This window comes from Zootoca vivipara, chromosome Z2 (assembly GCF_965207765.1).
Source record: "Zootoca vivipara chromosome Z2, rZooViv2.hap1.1, whole genome shotgun sequence".
Taxonomy (NCBI): domain Eukaryota; kingdom Metazoa; phylum Chordata; class Lepidosauria; order Squamata; family Lacertidae; genus Zootoca; species Zootoca vivipara.
Window position 1 is genome coordinate 25688716 of NC_142585.1, and position 23365 is coordinate 25712080.

At 42.6% G+C, this 23365-nt stretch overlaps 1 protein-coding gene across 8 annotated transcripts in view; it reads left to right on the plus strand.

Moving 5' to 3' along the window:
• TMEM164 (transmembrane protein 164) overlaps positions 1 to 23365 on the plus strand; it is a 51344-nt gene that overhangs the window by 5385 nt on the left and 22594 nt on the right. For all 8 annotated transcript variants that reach the window (XM_035113676.3, XM_088664641.1, XM_035113677.3 and 5 more), the window contains exons 3-4: positions 15317 to 15366; positions 16176 to 16242. In XM_035113676.3, coding sequence (XP_034969567.1) covers positions 15317 to 15366; positions 16176 to 16242 — 117 coding nt within the window. The remainder of the gene's footprint in view (positions 1 to 15316; positions 15367 to 16175; positions 16243 to 23365) is intronic.

Here is a 23365-nt window from a genome sequence, read left to right on the forward strand (position 1 = left end):
TCCACTTAAGATGTCATCCCAAGTCTCCTGGGGGGGAAGAAAGCGATTTTACTGTACTCATCCTTATTCAGGGTTGTAGCATCATTTCAAACATTGCAAGGAGTTATTAGCATTCTAGTTACATGTGGCTCATTCATTGCCAGAAAGAAGCTGTGAAATGGATGGATTTGTCTTTTTTACCTAAAAGTTTGAATCCTCACATAAAGAGTGACATAAAGCAGCTTCCATCACCAAATAAAACAAGTAATCAAAAAGTTTGATTACATAAATAAATAAAACAACCACGCTAAAACCAGCAGAAAAAATACAGCACAAAAAAGCAAAGAAGGGCAGATAATGGGAAGAAAAAGTCAATAGGAGTTGGCTGAAGCAAACATGAACAAAAAAGCAGAACAAAACCAAAAGGCCCAAACCAAAATCAGATACAAGTTCAGTTTAATCCAAAACCTCTCTGAAAAACCCAAGATTTAGTTTGGCACCTACTTACTTCTGATAGACATGTGCCAAACTTTATTTAGCAGAGGTGCCTGGAACAAGAACATTAGAAGCTGCTATCCAGGATTTCAAATTAGGCTTTCTCCCAACTCTGCCTGGAGATGCCGAGGGATGCCGAGGCTTTACCACTGAGCTGTAGTCCTTCCTCAAACATAGAAAGCTGCCTTTTACTGTGTTAGACCACTGATCCATGCAGCCCAGCCTACATTGCTCTCAGTGTTTGAAGCTCCCATTGTTCTAGGTGTGTTTTGCGACAGGGAATTTCATTAGTGCAAGCAGTTTCTGAGCTCTGGGTGCAGTACTGCACCTAAGATTTCAGATTAAAACTGCAGAGTGGAAGGAAAGGAGGACTTTTTCCTGCCTCCCTATTTCCAGCTTTTCTCTGAAGACTGGAGAAGACACCCTTTTAAGAATATTGGGGGGGTGGGTGGGTAGGCAGGGGAAAAATGTGAACTCTACTGACACTGCTCCACTTTTTCTCTAGTTGTTTTGCCAGGCTGTCAAACATGGTAAAGGTAAAGGGGCCCCTGACCATCAGGTCCATTCGTGTCCGACTCTGCGGTTGTGGTGCTCATCTCGCTCTATAGGCCGAGGGAGCCAGCGTTTGTCCGCAGACAGCTTCTGGGTCATGTGGCCAGCATGACAAATCTGTTTCTGGTGAACCAGAGCAGCGCATGGAAACGCCGTTTACCTTCCCACCAGAGCGGTCCCTATTTATCTACTTGCACTTTGATGTGCTTTTGAACTGCTAGGTGGGCAGGAGCTGGGACCGAGCAACGGGAGGTCACCCCATTGCAGGGATTCGAACCGCCAACCTTCTGATCAGCAAGCCCTAGACTCTGTGGTTTAACCCACAGCGCCACCTGGGTCCCTGTCAAACATGTTATTGAACTGTAAATAATGCTTCTTGGTTGCCTGGATGGAGAGATGAACATGTACAGACAGAGAGAGTCACAAGATTCCTGCATTGCAGAGGTTAAAGTAGATGACCCTCGTGGTCCCTTTCAGCTCTGTGATTCCATGATCCATTTACCTACCCAACACAGGCATGTGAACCATGGAAGGTTTCTCACCAGGGAATCTGGCTCTCAGGCCGAGGAATTTTCTTCACTCTTGATTTAATGTCCAGGAATGAGTTGTCTAGGTAACCAAACAAGTAGTAAATGACTCTAAGGACCAGCCAGTGATGCTGTTGGAAGGACAGAAGCAATTGTGTGACTGTCCTTGGGAGTCAGGAAGATACAGATATTAATATTTTACATTTAATTTCTGGGTTGTCAACCACATGGGGAGAACGGAAGCAGAACAACAACAAAAGGCAAGGCTTTGCATATAGCATAAGCCTATGGATAGCTATCAGGTTTAAATCAATATGGCACAGACCAGGTGTGGTGAACCTCTGACAGCCAGATTTAATTCCCTCTGAAGGGAAAGGGCTTTTGGTTTTCTTCAAAGTGTGCAGTTGCAGCTGCTTCCTCTGCAAGAAGATAAAGTCTCAGCAGGCTTGTGTTCCCTGGAAATATAGAAGAAGCAGCCCATGCAGTTTGCTGCTATTGTTGCTCTTGCAACACAAGTTGAAATCAGAGGTTTTAAATAGTTGCGAAGCTCAGGTTTGCATTAGTGTTGCGTTTTCTGGGATTACTGAGGATTTTGCCTTTTCCACATTTTGGACAGATAAAGGGCATACATTCACAAATTTTGTGAAAGGGAAAGGTCTTTGAAGAAAATATAAAAGGGAAACTTGAACAACATTAAAATTAGAATTAAGAATTGGAATCAGTAATATTAATACAGATATTAAGAAGAATTGGAATTAGGATTAAGAATATGGTTCTGTTTTCATGGAAAATGGCTTTCTCTCTTTCTGTGTGTGTGATATGGTGTGTGAAAGGTGTGTGATTATAGCCCCTCTCACACATGGACTATAGTCTCTGGCAGCTTTCCTGTGGGCTAATTCAGTTTTCAGGCCCAAAACGATGGTCACAGATCTTCAAATATTTGAGCCCAAGTCATTCAGCCTGCTGTAAGTCACCATCCTGAATTCGGCCTGGAAGAATATAGGTAGGCAGTGCAAATGATAAATGTCCTAGCTTTAGGTGGTTAAATAATGGGTGGCCTTTTAAACTGTGGGTGTGTGGGTGGGTTTATTGTTTTTATTTGTTACTATGGTATATATTTTTGTGTTTTTATATTGTAAACCACCCTGTGATCCTTTGATGAAGGGCTGTATAGAAATAACAACAACAACAACAACAACAACAACAACAACAACAACAACAATAAATACTAATAATAATTAATAAATAGAATTGGAGTAATATGCTCCCACCTTGACGTAACACTCAGCACCCAAATGGCTGGAGGTTTGTCACTTCTAGCATACAAACCTAACCTTTTCCTTTTTGATCCTTTTTTCCTTTTGAAAAGGTTACATTTCCCACACTCCACTTAGCAAACAGAAATTATTTGCTCGGTGGATTGGCCCGAAATACTGCTCTCCTGAAGGCTGTTTAGTGAATTCTACTGTAGACATGTCACTGTCTACAGTAGAATTCACATTTAGTTAACTACTTTTAAAAAACCCAGAAGGTACTTAGGTACTTAGCAGTTGGACAAAAATTCCTTTGTCTAATAATGTTTCTTTACCAAGGTTTGGGTTGGTGGAATAACAGCTCCTTGAATTAGGGGTAAGGTTTTGTAGATTCCAGTTCATTGTAATTGTCTGTCATAACTGTGTTAATTGTGGTTCTATCAACTTCAAAAACTGGAGCATTAAATTTGTAACAATTTGTACTTTTTAACATTTTTTTGAGCTACTCAATGGCCTGGTTTATTATGATTAAGCCATGATTTGTTTAGCCAAATGAGATCCAGGGCTGTCTTTCCCATAGGCTCTAGGGGTGTGGGGCACCCTGGCACCGGGCTCTCAGGGGCGCCAGGCCTCGAATCTGGGGCCCGAGAGTTGAGTCCGGGGAACAGCCTGCCCATTGGTCGGAGCATCGCGGAGGGCTCTTCTGCTGTGGGCAGCTCTGCACCGTGAGTTTGGGGGCGACTGAGCCAGCAAGATGCTGAGGCGGCTGGCCGGCTCCGCCATCCTGCGCGGCTGGGACTAGGCAACCTGGGGGGGGCACCCGGTGGATATTTGCGCCCTGGCACCGCATATGCTTAAGACAGCCCTGGTGAGAACCCATAGTTTTTGCTGGATTGTGAACTATGGGTTTTTAAAATGATGGTGTTTTATTTGAATGTCGCAAGCTTGCTTAATCATAGTTTGTTTGATTTCTCTACCCTTGATGCTTGCTTAAGCTACAAAGTAATGAGAGCAGCTGGAAAACACGCCAAATTTTGGAGGAACAACTTCTAGCTTGTTTACTCATCATTTGTTGAACATTTGTTGATTGGTTGGTTGGTTGGTTGATTGATTCAATTTATATACTTCCCCTCCTTTTGAAGGAGCCCGTGGTTGCAGACACAGCAAAGATAAAATATAAAAAAGAACAATAACAACAACAACTAAGACTGTTTCTAACACCCCTCCTCTCAACAGTTAAAAGAAATTTCGATCAGTGATCTGAGGTGTGCCAGGAACAGTGTCTTTTAGCAATCAAATGCCTAGGTAAAGAGAAGTGTTTTCTAATTCCTCCTGAAAGTCAGTGATGCAGGGGACAGATACACCTTATTAGGGAAGGCATTCAAAAAATGAGGGACTACCACTGAAAAGGCCCTGGCCAGGTCATTGCCAACCGGGCTGCCACCACCACCACCATGGTCAATGGTGTCAAAAGTGATAGTATGCTTTAGTATTCTAACATGTTTTAAATCATTTTTCTTGATTTTACTGTTTTATCTTTTGTAAACTGCTTTGAGGTTGTTGGGTTTGTTTTGTTTTTTACAATGAAGTGGTGTATAAATTTTTATGAAATAAATAAATAAAAGCCACTGAAAGGTAAAGAACCATCAGGGTCATACTCCCCCTCTCTTGATAGCAGTCATCAGTCAGGGTAATTAAGGGTGTTGTGCTTCTAAAACTTGGTGTGAAACCAGACTGGAATGATCTGGAGAATCTGCTTCTTGCAAGCATCCCAGAAACTGGCTAGGCACCACCCTCACAATCACCTTGCCTAGGGAGGGAATATTAGAGACTGGTTGGTAGTGCCATCTAGAATCTCTGGTTTTCACATCATCACCTGTTTCAGGGGAGTGGCCGCAACTCCCTCCTGTGGTATGGCATTGATCTGAACTCATCCAGTCATTCCTGTTCAGTGATATGTTGCCATACATGAAGGGATCAACAGGGCACACCACTGCAAGTGTCCTATCAACATTCCTGGACTGCGGCAACTGAAATTGATATTGCAAGCTGTAATTGGGCAGGGTAGCAGGGAACTCCAACATGCCTTAACCAATTGCGGCATGGAGCTGAGTAGTTTCCCCCTCAACATGATTTGCAAAGCTGTCGGAGCATGCTCCTGAGTGGTCCGTTTCTAAGTGATGCCACACTAGTCTGGACTGGTTTAATATCATGCTCTAGACTATTGCTTGCTGTGGAGCAAGGCTGCAAGTGGAGAGTTGAAAAATCACGCAAGGCTCAATTGCGTTGGTAAACAATATTTTCCAGCATGTTGTGCCTTCCTAATAACACCTGCCCTTTTCATTTTCATGGCTGTTTTATCAGACTTCATGAACTAGAGTTGCACTTAGAACAGATACGTTTTTAAAAGGAGTGATGTGCATCTAGTAGCTCATGCTTTTCACTAAACTTGACCTTGGCTGTAGCCAGGATTTATGTTGAGGGAGGGGGCAGACTTTTAGCTAGTGGGGACAGAACCTCAGTTAAGTATTTTTTCCATTGATTTACTTGATTTGGGGAGAAACTCCCCCCTGCACCTCCTTGGCTATGCCCATGAACCTAACTTATTTTTTGTTTTTGTTTCTAGTGGTCTTTCTTTCTACCATTTCTCCCCAAGACTTTCCTTGCACTGATTTTGTGTTCATCCATTAGCTCTTAATTTACTGTAAGCTGAATGGTGTTTCCATTGTAGTGATGATGTTCCCAAGACTTGTTTGCTCTGAAAGAGTTCTGTGGAGTGGAGTAGAGTATCTACTGAATGCACTATTTAGATAAAAAGCAGGTTCTACAAAAAGCATAACCCAAATGCAGCCAGCTTGTCTAGATAACACTTGCAATTAGGCTTATGGGTGTCTTTGAAAGGTTTAGTGAGTGAACTGGGTATGATCTTCCTTGATCTGGTATTCTTAGCATTGGTTAATGCCTGAACCTTGAATAATGCACAGGAAATTCTGGTTTTGTGAGAGCAATTTTTTTGTTGCAAAATCAATTTGGCTTTGCTTGCGACACTGAATTTTCTCAGTTAAGGAAACTCTGCTGAGCTTGTTGCCTCTCTTATTGGCAGATGACTGTGTGCTCCTCTTTTTCCTTGGCAGGGAAACCAGGAGGGTCATTTCTATTCTTCTGCAGTTTCTCTCTGAAAAATGGTTGAAGACCTATTTGGCAAAACGGTGCTGAAGCTGCCATCTCCATGCACATGTCCTCTGTGTACCAGGAGTGAGAGGATCAGGGAAACTATCATACCTTTCTAGATGGTGGAAAAGCATAGTGAGGCTGTGACCAGCACACTGGAGGTCTGAAGGTGTTTATAGAGATAGGATGATGTGATTTGGGGGTGGTGTTGACTGCTGGTGCCTAGCCTTTATCACAGAGGTGGGTGGCTCTCTTAAATAGACAGATGGAGACTGGTTTTCCAAGGATTCCACGCCTTTCTAGGGTGGTGACAAGTATTGCCATCAGTGAAGGCTGCCGTCTTCTTGGAGGATGACCCGAAGGTACATAGTTACAGCAATCTTGATGAAGGTAAACAGATCTAGGTCCAATAATTGCCTGGGAGGAGGGCTGCATGGCATCCCCTTGTGTGCTGCTTTGACATCCATCATGGAACAAAAGCAGAATATAAGGCTACATTCACACCATAAATTTCAAGTGCTTTTTGTTGTTTAGTCGTTTAGTCGTGTCTGACTCTTCGTGACCCCATGGACCATAGCACGCCAGGTACTCCTGTCTTGCACTGCCTCCCGCAGTTTGGTCAAACTCATGTTCGTAGCTTCGAGAACACTGTCCAACCATCTCGTCCTCTGTCATCCCCTTCTCCTAGTGCCCTCAATCTTTCCCAACATCAGGGTCTTTTCCAGGGAGTCTTCTCTTCTCATGAGGTGGCCAAAGTATTGGAGCCTCAGCTTCACGATCTGTCCTTCCAGTGAGCACTCAGGGCTGATTTCCTTCAGAATGGATAGGTTTGATCTTCTTGCAGTTCATGGGACTCTCAAGAGTCTCCTCCAGCACCATAATTCAAAAGCACCAATTCTTCAGCGATCAGCCTTCTTTATGGTCCAGCTCTCACTTCCATACATCACTACTGGGAAAACCATAGCTTTAACTATACGGACCTTTGTCGGCAAGGTGATGTCTCTGCTTTTTAAGATGCTGTCTAGGTTTGTCATTGCTTTTCTCCCAAGAAGCAGGCGTCTTTTAATTTCGTGACTGCTGTCACCATCTGCAGTGATCAAGGAGCCCAAGAAAGTAAAATCTCTCACTGCCTTCATTTCTTCCCCTTCTATTTGCCAGGAGGTGATGGGACCAGTGGCCATGATCTTGGTTTTTTTGATGTTGAGCTTCAGACCATATTTTGTGCTCTCCTCTTTCACCCTCATTAAAAGGTTCTTTAATTCCTCCTCACTTTCTGCCATCAAGGTTGTGTCATCTGCATATCTGAGGTTGTTGATATTTCTTCCAGCAATCTTAATTCCGTTTTGGGATTCATCTAGTCCAGCCTTTCGCATGATGAATTCTGCATATAAGTTAAATAAGCAGGGAGGCAATATACAACCTTGTCGTACTCCTTTCCCAATTTTGAACCAATCAGTTGTTCCATATCCAGTTCTAACTGTAGCTTCTTGTCCCACATAGAGATTTCTCAGGAGACAGATGAGGTGTTCAGGCATGCCCATTTCTTTAAGAACTTGCCATAGTTTGCTGTGGTCGACACAGTCAAAGGCTTTTGCATAGTCAATGAAGCAGAAGTAGACGTTTTTCTGGAACTCTCTAGCTTTCTCCATAATCCAGCGCATGTTTACTATTTGGTCTCTGGTTCCTCTGCCCCTTCGAAATCCAGCTTGCACTTCTGGGAGTTCTCGGTCCACATACTGCCTAAGCCTGCCTTGTAGAATTTTAAGCATAACCTTGCTAGCGTGTGAAATGAGCGCAATTGTGCGGTAGTTGGAGCATTCTTTGGCACTGCCCTTCTTTGGAATTGGGATGTAGACTGATCTTCTCCAATCCTCTGGCCATTGCTGAGTTTTCCAAACTTGCTGGCATATTGGGTGTAGCACCTTAACAGCATCATCTTTTAAAATTTTAAATAGTTCAGCTGGAATATCATCACTTCCACTGGCCTTGTTATTAGCAGTGCTTTCTAAGGCCCATTTGACTTCACTCTCCAGGATGTCTGGCTCAAGGTCAGCAACCACACTACCTGGGGTGTACGAGACCTCCATATCTTTCTGGTATAATTCCTCTGTGTATTCTTGCCACCTCTTCTTGATGTCTTCTGCTTCTGTTAGGTCCTTACCACTTTTGTCCTTTATTATGGTAATCTTTGTACGAAATGTTCCTTTCATATCTCCAATTTTCTTGATCAGATCTCTGGTTTCCCCCGTTCTATTGTTATCCTCTATTTCTTTTTCACGTTTAGTCAAAACTCTCCACTATGACCTGTCCATCTTGGGTGGCCCTGCATGGCATAGCTCATAGCTTCTCTGAGTTATTCAAGCCCCTTCGCCACGACAAGTCATTGATCCATGAAGGGGTTCAAGTGCTATGATACCACTTTAAACAGTCTAGGTTCCCTTTAAACAGTCTATGGGGGCTGTAGTTTGTGAAGGGTGCTAGGAGTTGTTAGGAGACCCCCATTCCCCTCCACAGAGCTACAATTCCTAGAGTTCCCTGGGCGAAAGGGATTAATTATTAAACTTCTCTGGGAACTACTCTCAGCACCAAAAACTATAGCTTCCACAGTTCTTTGGAGGAAGCCATGGTTATTTTAAAGTGGTATCAGAGTGCTTTAAATACATGGTGCCAATGTGGCCTTAGTGTAATAAACAGTTGCAGTGATCATGGATAAGATCTTGGCCAATCCTGGATGCCACTGAGTTGTTGGACCCCTTCCAATCTTGCTTGCAATCAGTGCCAAGCACAGTTGTAGCCATGATGTTGTTTGATGAGGAAGGGACATTGGATAACATCCAAGGTTACTCATACTGAGTGCAGGCCAGGCATCCCCAAACTGCGGCCTTCCAGATGTTTTGGCCTACAACTCCCATGATCCCTAGCTAACAGGACCAGTGGTTGGGGAAGGTGGGAATTGTGGTCCAAAACATCTGGAGGGCCGAAGTTTGGGGATGCCTGGTGTAGGCCCACCAAAGTCAAAAGGACATGAACTTGCTATCAAAACAAATACTCAAGAAAACAGTATCTGTATAAAGGTAAGCACAGGTAACGTGTTCTTCTAAGTCAGGGTGGTCCAACTTTTCATACCAAGTGGGCCATGAGAGCACTTGGACAATATGGAACCTGCGGGCCTCACACTGCCTTGGCGTATGGGAGGGGAGAGCAAGGCCCAAATTTAACACCTCCCCAGCTCTAAAACCAGCTAAGGTTTTAGGAAAGAGTCATATGGCTCTTGCAGGGTCCTAGAGCCCCCCTTCCCAAAGCTGGAAAAGTGCTAACTGTGCTTTGGGAAGAAGGCGGGAGGCCTCTAGGACCTAGAGCGGCCAAAAAGACCTCAGGGCTGTTGGGCTGCCCTCTTCTAAGTGGTTGTTTGAAACAACTTTCTGTAGTTTAAAATATAACAAGTTCCGCATAGTTTATTGTATGGTTTTAGTTCACACCTTTGGTGATTTAAGCTATCAAACCAAGGAAGAAGACTATAAATTGGTTTCTTCTTGTTATTTTATTTTTAAATAGTTGATGAATGTTTTGTGCTAAAGCCTTGAAAAATCTGGAATGAAGGCTATGAATTTTGTATCTGCAGTGCTGGTTTTTTGTTTGTTTGTTTGCAATATCAGTTAGTGGATATTGCCTTTCAAGATTTTATATTTATCCAGCCCTTGGAGGCCACACCACAAATAGCAAATGCTGAAACCCAAATTTAAATGATGCTGAGGAGAATAAAGGGAGAGATGAGGGTTTTTAGGAGTTGAGGCATGTGTATTGGTGACTTTCCAAACCTTGGATTGCCTCAGGAAATGATCCAAGTTCTTTCCAAATCTTTTGGAATGAATTTGCATGATGGGAGATGGTGTATCAGGCCAAATGCCTATCTAGTTCAGCATCCTATTCTTACAATGGCCAACTATGGGAACCCTGCGATCAAGACCTGAGTTCAACACAGGGGCGTAGCTACCGTAGCTGTTCTGGCACCCAGAGTGGCGGGGGCAGGCTGAGCCATGGCGGCGATCCACCCAGGGGGGCGCCATGGCAATCTGCCTAGGGGGGTGCCGCGGCAAGCTGTTTCAGGCAGCATGGGGTTCCGAGCCACTGTGTCACTCCCAGGAGATATGCATGGCTTGGGCACGCTGCAGGCCAGTCCCCATGGTAAGTGCCACCCCCCGCGGTGTGCCGTTTTGTCTCCCCCTCAGGGATGACACCTGGGGCAGACCGCACCCCCCGCACCCACCATCCTACGCCCCTGGTTCAACAGTGCTCTCCCCAATAGTGATTCCCAGGAACAGGTATTCAGAGAAATACTGCCTTTCACAATGGAGGTGGAACATAGCCATTGTGGCTAGTATCCACTGGTAGCCTTGCTCCCCTACTGTGAATTTTTCCAATCCTCTTTAAAAAACCATTCAAACTGGTAGCATCACAACATCTTGTGGGAGCAAATTCCACAGTTTTAACTATCTGCCGTGTGATGAAGTGCTTTCTTTTGTCTGTCTGGAATCTTCCAACGTTTAGTTTCATTTGGAGACCCTGAATTCTAGTATTATGAGAAAGGGAAATGCGTAATTTTATACACCTTTGTCATGTATCTTCTGATTCACTTTTTTTCCGAAGCTAAAAATGCCTCAAATGTTGTCACCTTTCCGCATGGGGAACTTGTTCTGGATGATTTTGGTTGCCCTTTCCTTTGGTTGCAATATCCTTTTTGAGGAGAGGTTACTCAAACTCTACACAGTATTTCAAGTGTGGTCTCACCATAGACCTGTATAATAGTATTATGGTATCAGCAGTTTGATTTTCAGTCCCTTTCAGTAGCAGCCACAGAACGGAGGAAGATCTCTTTCCCAGAGTGACTCACTGAGATATGTACTTGCAGATGCAGGTGGCTGTTACTGATTGAATAATGCTATTTTAATAGCTTTTTATTTGATGATTAGTACATTGTACTGGTGTATTTGAGTTCTGTTTTGTTTTTGACTCTTGGATTCTTTTTACTATAATGCATCTGACTATAATGCAGTTAACACATTTTCTAAATAATATAAATAATTTTTGAGATGAGCGAGTTCTCACCCAGTTATAATGTATGCTACCACATCACAGCCTTCGATATTTGGAGAAAGCTGGAAATGGATTATTGATTGTCTTCTTTATCTATGTGAAAATACAGCTCTAAGCACAGTAAGGGACCAAAATAAAAAATGAGTTCACCAAATGGGTTACACAGGATATAGCAAGGCTGGTGTCATTAGCAGTGCACATGTGTTAAGGTGACATTAATTACTCTGGAATTACGTGAGTTCCTGCTGTTGGAATAGCACTGATGTTAATTAAGCAGATCTGATGTGTCTTGGATAATGTTTACAGCCCTGACAGATGATAGGGCTTCTGGCATATGACGGCGTCACTAGTGATTTACCGTGTTTCTCATATTATAAGACATGTCTTATATTTATTTTTTCCTCAAAAAAACACACTATGGCTTATTTTCAAGGGATGTCTTATTTTTTCCTCCTTCTGCTGCCACAGCCGGCATTGCTGCTGGGCCTATCACTATGTCTTATTTTCGGGGTATGGCTTATATTCCTCGAATGCTTAAAAATCCTGCTATGGCTTATTTTATGGGTATGTCTTAAAATATGAGAAACAGGGTATGAATCTGAACACTGAAGTAGCAAATGTATTTTATTTCATACATGAAGCAGGGATTGGCCTTTCCAATTTCCATGCTTGTTGGTGTCTTGTTACAAACTAGGTGTCATTAAAGACGTTAATTGGTCAATGTATTGATTCCTTGCACTCCTAAAGCCTGATAAACGGCTGGGAGTTCCCAACATGGCTCCCATGGTGACTGTGGGGTCCTTGGTGCCAACCAAAGCCTTCTGGGAGTCCTAATTTTGGGGGAGAGGGGTCCCTAAGTACCAGCTGTTTTATGAAATTATATTTTGTGCTGTCCACAACAGTTTGTTAGTTTTCACATTGGGTCCAAAACGGTTGGGAATATTTGAAAGGAGAGAGGGGTTTTGTGTGGAATAACTCAGACAACAGCCCTCATATATTTACATATTATTATTATTGTTATTATTATTAAAAACCATTTTCAAAGCATTTTCTTGAATTATGTATAAAAAAGAATATAGACGCAATTGGGATATACACCAAAGATAAATTGTTTGCCTGTCACATTACATAACCACTCATCACTTGATGTTTAACAGCTGAGCGAGAGGGCAACATTTTAAAAAAAATAAATCACAGTTATGCAGTCCAAATTTCATGAACTGCTGCTGGCAAAGATCTTTATATATCTACCTTCTCACTGGCATTGCTCTAGATAAATTTATGGGGATGGTGTTTCACCTCCCCTTTCCCTCCATCTAGAAATGTGAGTTTCTGAATGATGATGTTGCTGTCTGCTTACTGAGCTCAAACCATGTGTACCCACCTTTGTCCACTGTCATTTTGACAGGGCCAGCCCACCCATGAGGCAAGGTGAGGTGACTGCCTTGGTCTGCAGGATCCACAGGGGCAGCAGATTTGGCCTCCAAGAAATACATAGCCCAATGCTGCAGTTGCTGCCTTAGTGGCTATAACTGCTGGGGTGCAGTTCTTGGAGGCCAGATCTGCTATTGCCTCAGCAGCTCCTTCCAGTTCTGCCACCTACAGAGATGGTGCTACTGGTCTCCTCTGACCCTCGGCTCCGATGTAGATCTTCATTCAGCCCTTGTTCTTCACGCAGATCTTCACTTACCTCTTCTCCCCTGGCTGGGAAGTGTCATGCCATTTTGTGGTTTTCCTCAGGTGCCAAAATGTCTTGGGCCAGCCCTGCACTTGGCTATTTCCCCCCACCCACCCAACTTTTCCTTTGCTGTTTGCCCAGTAAGGCATAGTTGTGTAGATCCCATAGCAGCTGTTCTCTCCCAGGTTTAATTCGTAATTATTATCTGAATATAAGGACACAGAAATTTAAAGTATGCAGAAGAACATAGAGAACTGTCATCCATGGCACCAACCTTTCCATATTGCTGCCACTGTGCTTGTAAGTTCCCAAACTAGTGGGGAAAGCAAGGATCCCCATAAGTCCTTGGGCTGTTATCCTAGAATTTGGGAGAGCTGCCAGCCAACTCCCTTCAGCTTCCACTGGGTGCAAGAGTCGATCCCTATCTTTAATATTCCCTAAACTTAAAGCAGTCTGGCTTGTGGGAGATAAACCATAATGTTCTATAACAATCAGCCTACCTACTGTATTCAAAAAGGTTAAGAGAGTTTATTTTAGAAAAGCAATTAGTAAGGACATGGGGGAGAGTTACCGTAAGCAGAGTGCAATATGTAATAAAACATAAACTCAGCATCTAACTTATTTAACACTTCAGCAAACTAGACTTTGCAGGCCGGGAGGGCTGCATTATTATTCCAGATGTTCCAGTGAACACAAAGAAGACTGGTTTAAAACTGGTTAAATATATGGTATTAATGTGGTCTAACTCTTTGCCCTCCTGTGTGGGGTCAGCCCTTCAGTGATCTGGTTACCAGTGATCTTCAGTATCTTCAGTAGAGGCTCCTGGGAATGCTTGTGGATGAGCTCTGCAATCTCATGGGATCTCAGGGTTGTATCCAATGTTAGCCACACTCCACTGAAATTAATGCCCACCTCTCATTCCCCTTACAGAACTACAAGCCCCAGAGTGGTTTAACAATCATTCCTTCTTCACAGAGAACTCGTGAGAGTTGTATCTCTAGGTGTTTCCTAGCAACTCTTAGTGCCCTTAGCAAACTATGGCTTCTATTATTATTATTATTATTATTATTATTAGGGGGGAGCCATTGCTGTAAATGTGAATGTAGCTTGGTTCTCTGCTCTCTCAGAGGCAAGACTGGTTCTAATGGGCTTACGTTACAGTAGGGTTCATTTTGGTTAAACATCAAGAATTTACTGATGGCAGGAACAAGTGGACAATGGAACCAGTAACCTAAGGGGCTTGGGGGGGGGGTGGTTCGGGCAGAAGCTGGAGATGCTTTGACTCTGTATTACCTGCACTGAGCAGAGGGATGGACAAGATGTCTAGGGATATTGATACACTTCATGTTACTTGACTGTTGTCAAATGTTTTGGATGAGCAAGCCCCACAAGTGTCACAGAACACTTAGATACCAAGTGGGCTCTTGAATCTGCTACTCTTCTGCTTCCCCCTGAAAGTTAACAGGCCACACGAACTTATTTGGTCATTGTTGTGCTTTATTTCTCAAACATAGCCAGGATTCATCTGTCAAAAATGGCGTCTGGGTGGAATTTTTGAAAATCGGTTAAAATGTCCAGGAAAACCCGGGCGTATGGCAGCCCACATTGGAAAAGGGTTGAATTGTTTTCACTTCTTGAAACATGGGAACCCTATTTTATGTGGCCACACCCAAGTTCTGTTTGATAAGCTCACACAGTTGCTATATGAATAGCAGGAATAAGATGTTTGCTTTTACCAGTTGCTGGAAGCTGCAGAAGGGGAAAGTGTTCTTGTGCCTGAGTCCTGCTTACAGGTTTCCTACAGGCATCTGGTTAGCCACTGTGAGGACAAGATGCCCAGACTAGGTGGGCTATCGGTCTGACCCAGCAGGCTCTTCTTATGTTCTTAGAAACTCGGTAGGGTATTGTAACCAGTGCTTCCACTTGAGCAATAAGTTATGGTTCTGCTGGTGGAGCTAACGTGAACTGGCGGTGAACTTTGATATCAGGAGTGTCATAGTAGCCACTGTTGAAATTAGGAGAAAGATCCCGAGAGAAGTTGAAACTGAATATTTGCACTCTTGATGGAATGTCCGATAAGTGGAAACATCTGGCAAAAGCTGTTGGAGTAGTTTAAAACAGTGAAGCAAACTATTTGTATCATAAAGGTAAAGGTAAAGGGACCCCTGACCATTAGGTCCAGTCGTGACCGACTCTGGGGTTGCAGCACTCATCTCGCATTATTGGCCGAGGGAGCCGGCGTACAGCTTCCAGGTCATGTGGCCAGCATGACAAAGCCGCTTCTGGCAAACCAGAGCAGCACATGGAAACGCCGTTTACCTTCCCGCTATAGCGGTTCCTATTTATCTACTTGCATTTTGATGTGCTTTCGAACTGCTAGGTTGGCGTGAGCTGGGACCGAGCAACGGGAGCTCACCCCATCACAGGGATTCAAACCGCTGACCTTCTGATCAGCGAGCCCTAGGCTCAGTGGTTTATCCCACAGCGCCACCTGGGTCCCCCATTTGTATCATACTCTGCATAAAAAAACATAATTATTTTGATTTGTTTGTTTGTTAATATTTCAGATTTTTCTGCTTGCCTGTCCACCCTGTCATCTTGCAATGGTTCTCTTCAGGTAATACTTTTAGCAACTTTCATATTTCATTTAATTTTATGTGAAATATTTTAGGCCACATGTCAGAGAAAAAAACTTATTGCGATTGTTAGTCGCTTCGTTTAAAAGGTGACTTGACAAGATAAAATACAAACAGATAAAATCAATTGGAAATCAGAAAATTTAAAACAATCACATTGTACATCACATGATTCGTAAAATGCTCACTCAGCAATACAATAAGGATGATAAGTTCTACCCCACTCCCTGAAAGGTGGGCAGCACAGTCGTGGCTATCTGCACTACCAAAACCCTGGATAAATAAAAAGTGCCTTGGCTTGGCACCTAAAAAGTGATGGTCCCTAGGGAGAATATTCTACAAATGGAGCCATCACTGAAAAGTCCTGTTCTCTGAGCCACCCTGTGATAAGCTGCGGGGTTCAGGCTAGCTCTGGGCTAATTTGTGAAGGTAGATGTGGCAAAGACCAAAAAATAAAAATGTTTGAGTTTAGACCAAGGACTCAGCAACACAGCTGCAAATAAAACATTTTAAATGTGTTGTAAAGTGCATTGAAATATAAACATCTATAATTAAAGTATGCAATAAAACAAACACAGTAATTAAAACAGGAGGTTTGGATTGAGAGATGAAGAGAATGCTTGTGTATAATAGGTGCATCATCTGAAGCCAGCAGAATGCCTATATGGATAGGCATGAATAATGCATTTAAAAAAAACCCTTCTTACATTTTATGCAGTCTTCTCTAACATCTGTTAAAAAACGTATGTTCTTACATTGTAAAGGTGACTCTGTACTTTCCTTTTTTTAGGTTGCAGATGCATATGCTTAATGGGGCACTCTTGGCATTGCTGTTTCCTGTGGTTAACACTCGATTGGTGAGTAAGCAAAACCTGCCTCTCTCCTTACTTGACTCTGTTCTCTCCTAGATACTACTCTTATGTCCTTCTACAACACACTCTTTCCCTGGAATGACACTTGACCTTTGCAGTGGATTCCAGGCAAGGCCAACGTGGAAGTGAGCACTCAGTACCACGTAGGCAATGCTGATTTAGCAGCTCTCATTTTTAACAGAGTAGAGTGATCTTCGACCACACACATTGGTAATAATGGAAGTGCGGGCTATGCTAATGTTTCCTTTTCAGGTAAGAATGTTTATCATGCAACAAAATAAAAAAATTCCTTCAGTAGCACCTTAAAGACCAACTAAATTTTTATTTTGGTATGAGCTTTCGTGTGCATGCACACTTCGTCAGATACACTGAAACAGATATCATGCAACAATTAAACCCAAATGATTAAACAATCAGCCATGGCTATATAACTACGTGGGCCACTTAAAGCAAGAGAACCCCAAATTATTTGACTAGAATCTGAATGCACAGAGTGCAATTTTGTGTATTGTTGGTTGTTTGCACTGATCTGTCTTAATAAAAATAAAAATAATAAATTTTTATTTATACCCCGCCCTCCCCAGTCAAAACCGGGCTCAAGGCTAATACCAATAACATTACAATAAGACATAAAAGAAAGGAAAACAATTAAAATACAGACTAAAATACAATTGTCTTGAGAGACAATGCAGTGCGCCTCTGGAGGTGAAGTCAAACCACTGAAGAATCACAGTACCTCTTGTGACTGCAGAGATTGATAACTCATAACTTGCTGCCTCCCTTCATCTTTTCTAAAAATAAAATAACCAGGTATTCATATTTTGGAATGAGCTATGGAGCTGTGCGTATTTTTCTTTATCCAAATTTTGTTCTCCAGCCTATCATTTTAGAGCAACAGGTGTCCTGTCTTGATGACAGTGATTGAAAAGAATTGGGTTAGCAAACTCAAATCTTGTTTCGATACTTTAGCAGTTCTTCCCAATCTACAGAGAATCATAATGAGATGTCTTATGAATCAACAGCTGGTTAGATTAAGACCAGATTAATGATTACCTTCATTATCAAGATTATATTGGCTTTAGCTGAGAGGAGCAGAAGTGAACTTGTTGGCAAACCAGAATGCATCTCCAGATTTTGCACTGCCATTTCCATTCCCCCAAATGTGGACAGAATACAAATTTCACTTTTAAAATGTAATTTTAAAACTATGCATTCCAGGGGGCAATATACTGAAAAGCATAGAAAGCACATATTTTTGGAGGAAGAATCTATACAACCTGTTCAAAACACGTACAATTTAAATGCAGATTCCCCTCCCCAATGCATTCTTTAAAAACAGAATGATTGAACGCAAGTGAAACTGACATGGTTAATCTATCCTACTCTCTCATGTCAGAAAAACGGTTGATTCTTTCCCCCCGTAGTGCCCAACTTGAGTGTGCAGAGAAAGGGATGCCACTGGTAGATGACATCTGTCTTGTTGGTAAGAACTAGGCTGGCAGCATAGCAACATCCTGTGTTTGGACAAGCCAATTCAGGACTTGCTTGCCTCTCATAAGTGGGTGTTCCTAGAGGGAGGCTGTTTTAGACTGTTCCATTTGTGTAAGATTCACTGGGTGCGGTGATGGTGGTAGCACACACTTGTTGTTGTTGTTGTTTAGTCGTTTAGTCATGTCCGACTCTTCGTGACCCCATGGACCATAGCACGCCAGGCACTCCTGTCTAGCACACACTAGTCCTCTGAAATATTTGTTCACCTGCCTCCACTAACCTTTGCCTGCAAAATGCTGAATTCAGATATAATGACTTTTGCTTGCTGTAGGCCTTTGGCGTGGCGAGTCACAAATAAGTGTCTGCTCTGAATCAATGCAGAGGAATTAAGAGAAGCCACTTCTATGTCAGACACAGATACGAGGGCCAGTGAACTCACAGAGTGCCAGTGAAGTTAACTCTTTATTCAAAGAAACAAAAATAAACTCAGGCCTAATGAGCCCAGTAACTCTCCACAGTAGATCTTGCCCCAACTAGGCAATTATGAGGCCTGAAAGTCCCTGCCTTCCCACAGCACCCTAAGATGACTCCTTGCCCTGTTCCTTCCCAAGCAATCTGAGACTTCATTGCCTTGTCTCCCTTCGCTCTGCCCTCTGCTCTGTCCAGGGGGGCAGCAGAGCTGATTGCAGCAGGATGAGGAGACTCCCTGGCTTCTTCAGCACCCTGCCTGATCTCTGTTTTATGTACCCTTCTCCTCTCCAGCCTCCTCTTCTGCCTCTGGTTCTGGACTGCTGTCTGCCCCAGACTCTCCCTGCTTACCAAACCCTGTTGCCTCTTCAGCTTCTGACACCTCCTCCTCCCAGCCTGCTCCCTCTTCTCCCTCTGACCATTCAATGTCATCCCACCACCCAATTCCCTGGCTCTGAGCCTTCTTCCCTCGTGGGTTACCCAGCTGGTGCCCCCACTGCTCCTCTGCATGCAGCCAGTCCAGGACATTCTATAATACAGGAGCTTTCCTGATCTCTCTCTCTCTCTCTCTCTCTCTCTCTCTCTCTCTCTCTCTCTCTCTCTCTCTCTCTCTCTCTCTCTCACCTCTATATAAAATAAACAAAACGGGGAAGTTAAACAGAAATTTTAAAAAGAAATGCAAAATATGTACAGTTTCCTTCTTGAAAAGGTTTTTTATTTTTTTAAAAAACCAAGTCTTTTAAAGGCTTTAATCTTCAGAAAGATAATGAAATAAAGCACAACTTTTATCTGTTACAGGCCTTCCTTACTAATCCCCCTTTTCCTGTTGGACCATTTTAATTAGGGCTGAGAGGAAATTGTCACATATCATGAAAGCGAGCGTATAAGAAGCCAGCTGTCATAATTACAAAAGTCAGTTCGGTAATTTCTAATATGCACAGCACCAAACCTTTCTTTACAACCAGCAGGAGTAGTTTTCCCAGCTTTTGTTGGAAAGCTTAGAACCCGCTGAACAGATTGACACAAACAAGGTGTCATTGAAACACCCATGATGTACAAACAAAGTACTTCCAGTGCTCAGTTTCACAATCTGCTCGCTGACATTTAAAATTCAAAGATCTGCCAAACCCCCCACTTTAGCTCTTGGGTGTTTGTTCCTGCAGCCTGGCCATGTTAGCCACATAGTGAACAGCAGCAATTTAGGCCCAGGGTTCTCTGCCTGAGCAGGCTTTGTCAAGCCAAATGTAGAAATAATAAAGGCCTGGTTCGCAGGAAACTATGATGTACTGAGACAGTGTGAATGCACTGCCCCCTAGGGAGAAAATCACAGCCACTTTGTTCCTCTCCAGTCTTTCTTATCCTAGTGTGTGGGAGAGCAGCTCAGACAAGCAGTGCTGGCCCACCAGTGAGGCAAGGTGAGGCAACTGCCTCGGGTGGCAGTATCCCCAGGGGCAGCAAATCCTGATACAGGTCTTTATTTCCCCCCTTGTTCCCGATGTAGCTCTTCTTTAACCTTTTCTTCCCTGGCGGGGAGGGAGACACCATTTTGTTGTTCGCTTCAGGTGTGCCAAAGTGTATTAGGCCAGCCTTGAAGACAAGGTTTGGCTTAATGTATCATTCATACCCAGGGTCATGGGTAATAAATACTTCTCTGCTAACCATGAGCTACAGCCCAGGTTTATTCCTGGCTGCAGATCAAGGTTTTTTTAATTTAATAATAATAATAATATCCTGCCTTTTTCTCAGACCAGGATTCAAGGTGGCTTACACAAATTAAAACAGCACTGATAAAATACAAAAAGCTAAAAACATATTAAAAACAATAGTTGAAAAGTAATTAAACTCTAATAGAATTAAAACAATATAAAAACAACTATTTTAAGATGCAGATTATAAAAAGAGCACAGCACTATTTAAAAGCCCTTTCCTTTAAAAAACAACAACAACCAGTCTCCCAAATCCTGTCAGAATAAAACAGTTTTCACCTGCTGGAGGAAGGACAACAAGGAGGGAGCCAATCTAGCTTCTTTAGGAAGGGAGTTCCAAAGGACTTGGATGACATTCTGATTAGAGTTCTGTCTTAATTGCAATGCAGCACTGAGATAAAATTACCTGGGAGGGGAGGAACAAAGTAGTTGCAGTTTCCTTCCTGAGAGTTTACACATACACACTAAGCCAGGCAAAGGCCAAACTCTGCTCTCCAGATGTTTTGGGACTACAACTCCCATCATCCCTAGCTAACAGGACCAGTGGTCAGGGATGATGGGAGTTGTAGTCCCAAAACATCTGGAGGGCCGAGTTTGCCTATGCCTGCACTAAGCCCTAGTCTGGTTTAGCATTTCATGCAAATGTGGCAGTTTCACCCTCTCAACTTCTCAAACATGGTTAAGTGTTTGCCCCCCCCCCCCAATGAAAAGAGAGCCCCCATGGGCCTATGGGCTAATTCATCTTCTCCCACACACATTTTCCTTCCATATTTTTTCACTATTAACTGTAGCAGTGGTTCCCAACCCGGCAAGCCACCTACTTGTGGACCACTTAATGATTTTTCTACCTGTTGAAGCAATTGCAATGCACTGTGCTAGATGCTGTGTGGGTTTTAACTGCATTTTTTTTTTAAATCGCTTCTTTCATTTTATATAGTATTTTATTGTATTATAATTTTCCATTTTTTAAAACTTTTATTTATTTCATTTATATTCTGCTTATCTTCCCAAGGAGCTCAAGGTGACATATATGGTTCAATTGCTCCCTATTTTATCATCACAACAACCCTGTGAGGTAAATTAGGCCCAAGACTGTGACTGGGCAAAGGTTTTCCAGTGAGTCCTATAGCTGAGCATCAATTTGAACCTGAGACTCCCAAGTCCTAGTCCAACACCACACAGGAATTGATATTGCAATACAATATAAAAAATAAAATACTGTAAACAGGAACATGTCATTAAAAACAGTAGATATAATATAATGCAATGCATATGGTGCCTTCCATCTTTAACCACAAATCCACAGACATGTCACAGGCCAACTGAATGAAGCTCAAAAGCCACCTGTAATCTGTGGGCCACAGTTTGGAAATCCCCATCTGCCTGGTAGAAAGGTGCAAATAATATATCTTTTAAAACCAGACTGTATGTAAGGACAAAAGTTGATGCAAAAATTTCCTGCTCGGTCTATCATACAGTAGGCCCTGTGCCTAATGTCTTTAATGTGGTCACTCCAGGTATATGCAGACCGGTTTATTTTTAATTTCATTTTTATCCCACCATATCTCCAGGGAAATACTTAGAGTGTACTTGGTCTTCCCCTTGCAATAACTCTGTGAGGTAGGCTAGGCTGAGAGGCAGTGAGTAAGCCCAAGCTTGCCCTTTGAGATCCATGGCCAAGTGAGGATTAGACTAGCATTGAATCAAATCTAAACTCCATAAAAGAACACATGAGAAAAACATTAAGTTGTTTGGGTTCCAGACAACCTAGTAAAATAAACTGTGTAATCTGGAAACATTTGCAGCTTTCATAAAATTCTTAACTGCATTTGCACCCTGCCTGTGTAACCGGATGACGAATGCTAAACTTAGACCACTGAAGAACTAGGTCCTCTTGGGACAGGGATTATGGCAACATCAAGCTTCGATGTTGCTTTGCTCAACTGCCTTTTCCAAGGCAAACCTCCAAATGGTGTTCTGCTACCTCATAAGGCCTCTTTGAAACTAGAAACGTACAAGTGAAACTCGGAAAATTAGAATATCGTCGAAAAGTGCATTGATTTCAGTTATGCAACTTACCGGTATTATTTTTTATTTTTATTTTAATTTTTACAAATGCTTTCTTTTGGAAATTCCACAGGAATAAAACAAATAGTTACAATAATACAAAACAAACACAAATAAACATCGCTGTGACATTTCAATAATTACATTCCATTTATAATTGACCTGCCTAATGACAAATAATTACAATGACAACCAATAAAGGCTTGACATATCTTGCTTTGCATGTCACGCGTCTTTCTCATATATTGGTTTCACCTTTTAAGTTGCATTACTGAAATAAATGCACTTTTCGATGATATTCTAATTTTCCGAGTTTCACCTGTAGACCTATGTATTCTGGAAGCAAGAAGAGGCAGAGCAGAAGTTCGACTTCCAAGAAGCACAGCTTGAATCCTAGGTAGCAGGGGCAATGTACTTTTAAAAAAAATCAAAAACAAGCTCTGCATCATCGATTCAGTTTGTCAGATAAAAGTACAGTGGTACCTCGGTCTACGAACAGCCCTGTCAATGAACTATTTGAGATACGAACTCTGCAAAACCGGAAGTAGGTGTTCTGGTTAGCGAACTTTGCCTCAGAAGCTGAACGGAAGCCGAACGGTGGAAGGGCACCAGCGGCGGGAGGCCTCAGTAGGGAAAGCGTGTCTCAGTTTAAGAAAACTTTGGTTTAAGAACGGAGTTCCAGAACGGATTAAATTCGTAAACCAAGGTACCACTGTAGTGCCCCAAAGCCTGTGGGGATTGGATCGAGTTCCACCTTGGCTCGGACTTCTTTATACGGCTTCAGGCAAAGCACTAGAATTCATCAGCATTGGTTTTCCATTTGTAAACTGGAGAAAATTTCTCCGTACAGTATATTCATAGAGTTTATAGACTACTCTATAGCTGTTCCCTGAGGAGCTCACAAAAAAAGATCTCCTAGGCTAGGGTTATTCTAAGAAGGAATTTAGATTTAGGGGCTTGTCGTGGAAAAAGTAAGTCTAGGAAGAAAACTTGGTAACTCTGAAGAGCTTTGCATGTGGTCTTTTAGTATTTATTTATTTATTTAATCCTGTAGATCTCAGTTAATTGCCACATTAATTTGTGTGTCACATGTGATTTTAAGAGGCATTTACTTTAGAAATCAGAAGATAAAGTAGAACCTAAGCATTGATTTCTAATCTACTTTGAAAGGGATTTGGGTGTAGAGAACGATGGTGAAACTGGCATAGAACCTCCTGCCAGGGGTCAAATGCACCCCCCACAGCCCTCTCTCTTTGAGCCTCAGGACTCTCCTCGTACTAGGCTTCCTACTTAGCCAGAATCCCTCTTCCCAGGTCATACCTTTTCCTCAGTGAATTCTCTCTCACTAGGCCAACTGTGTGCACCCTCTTTGCCGG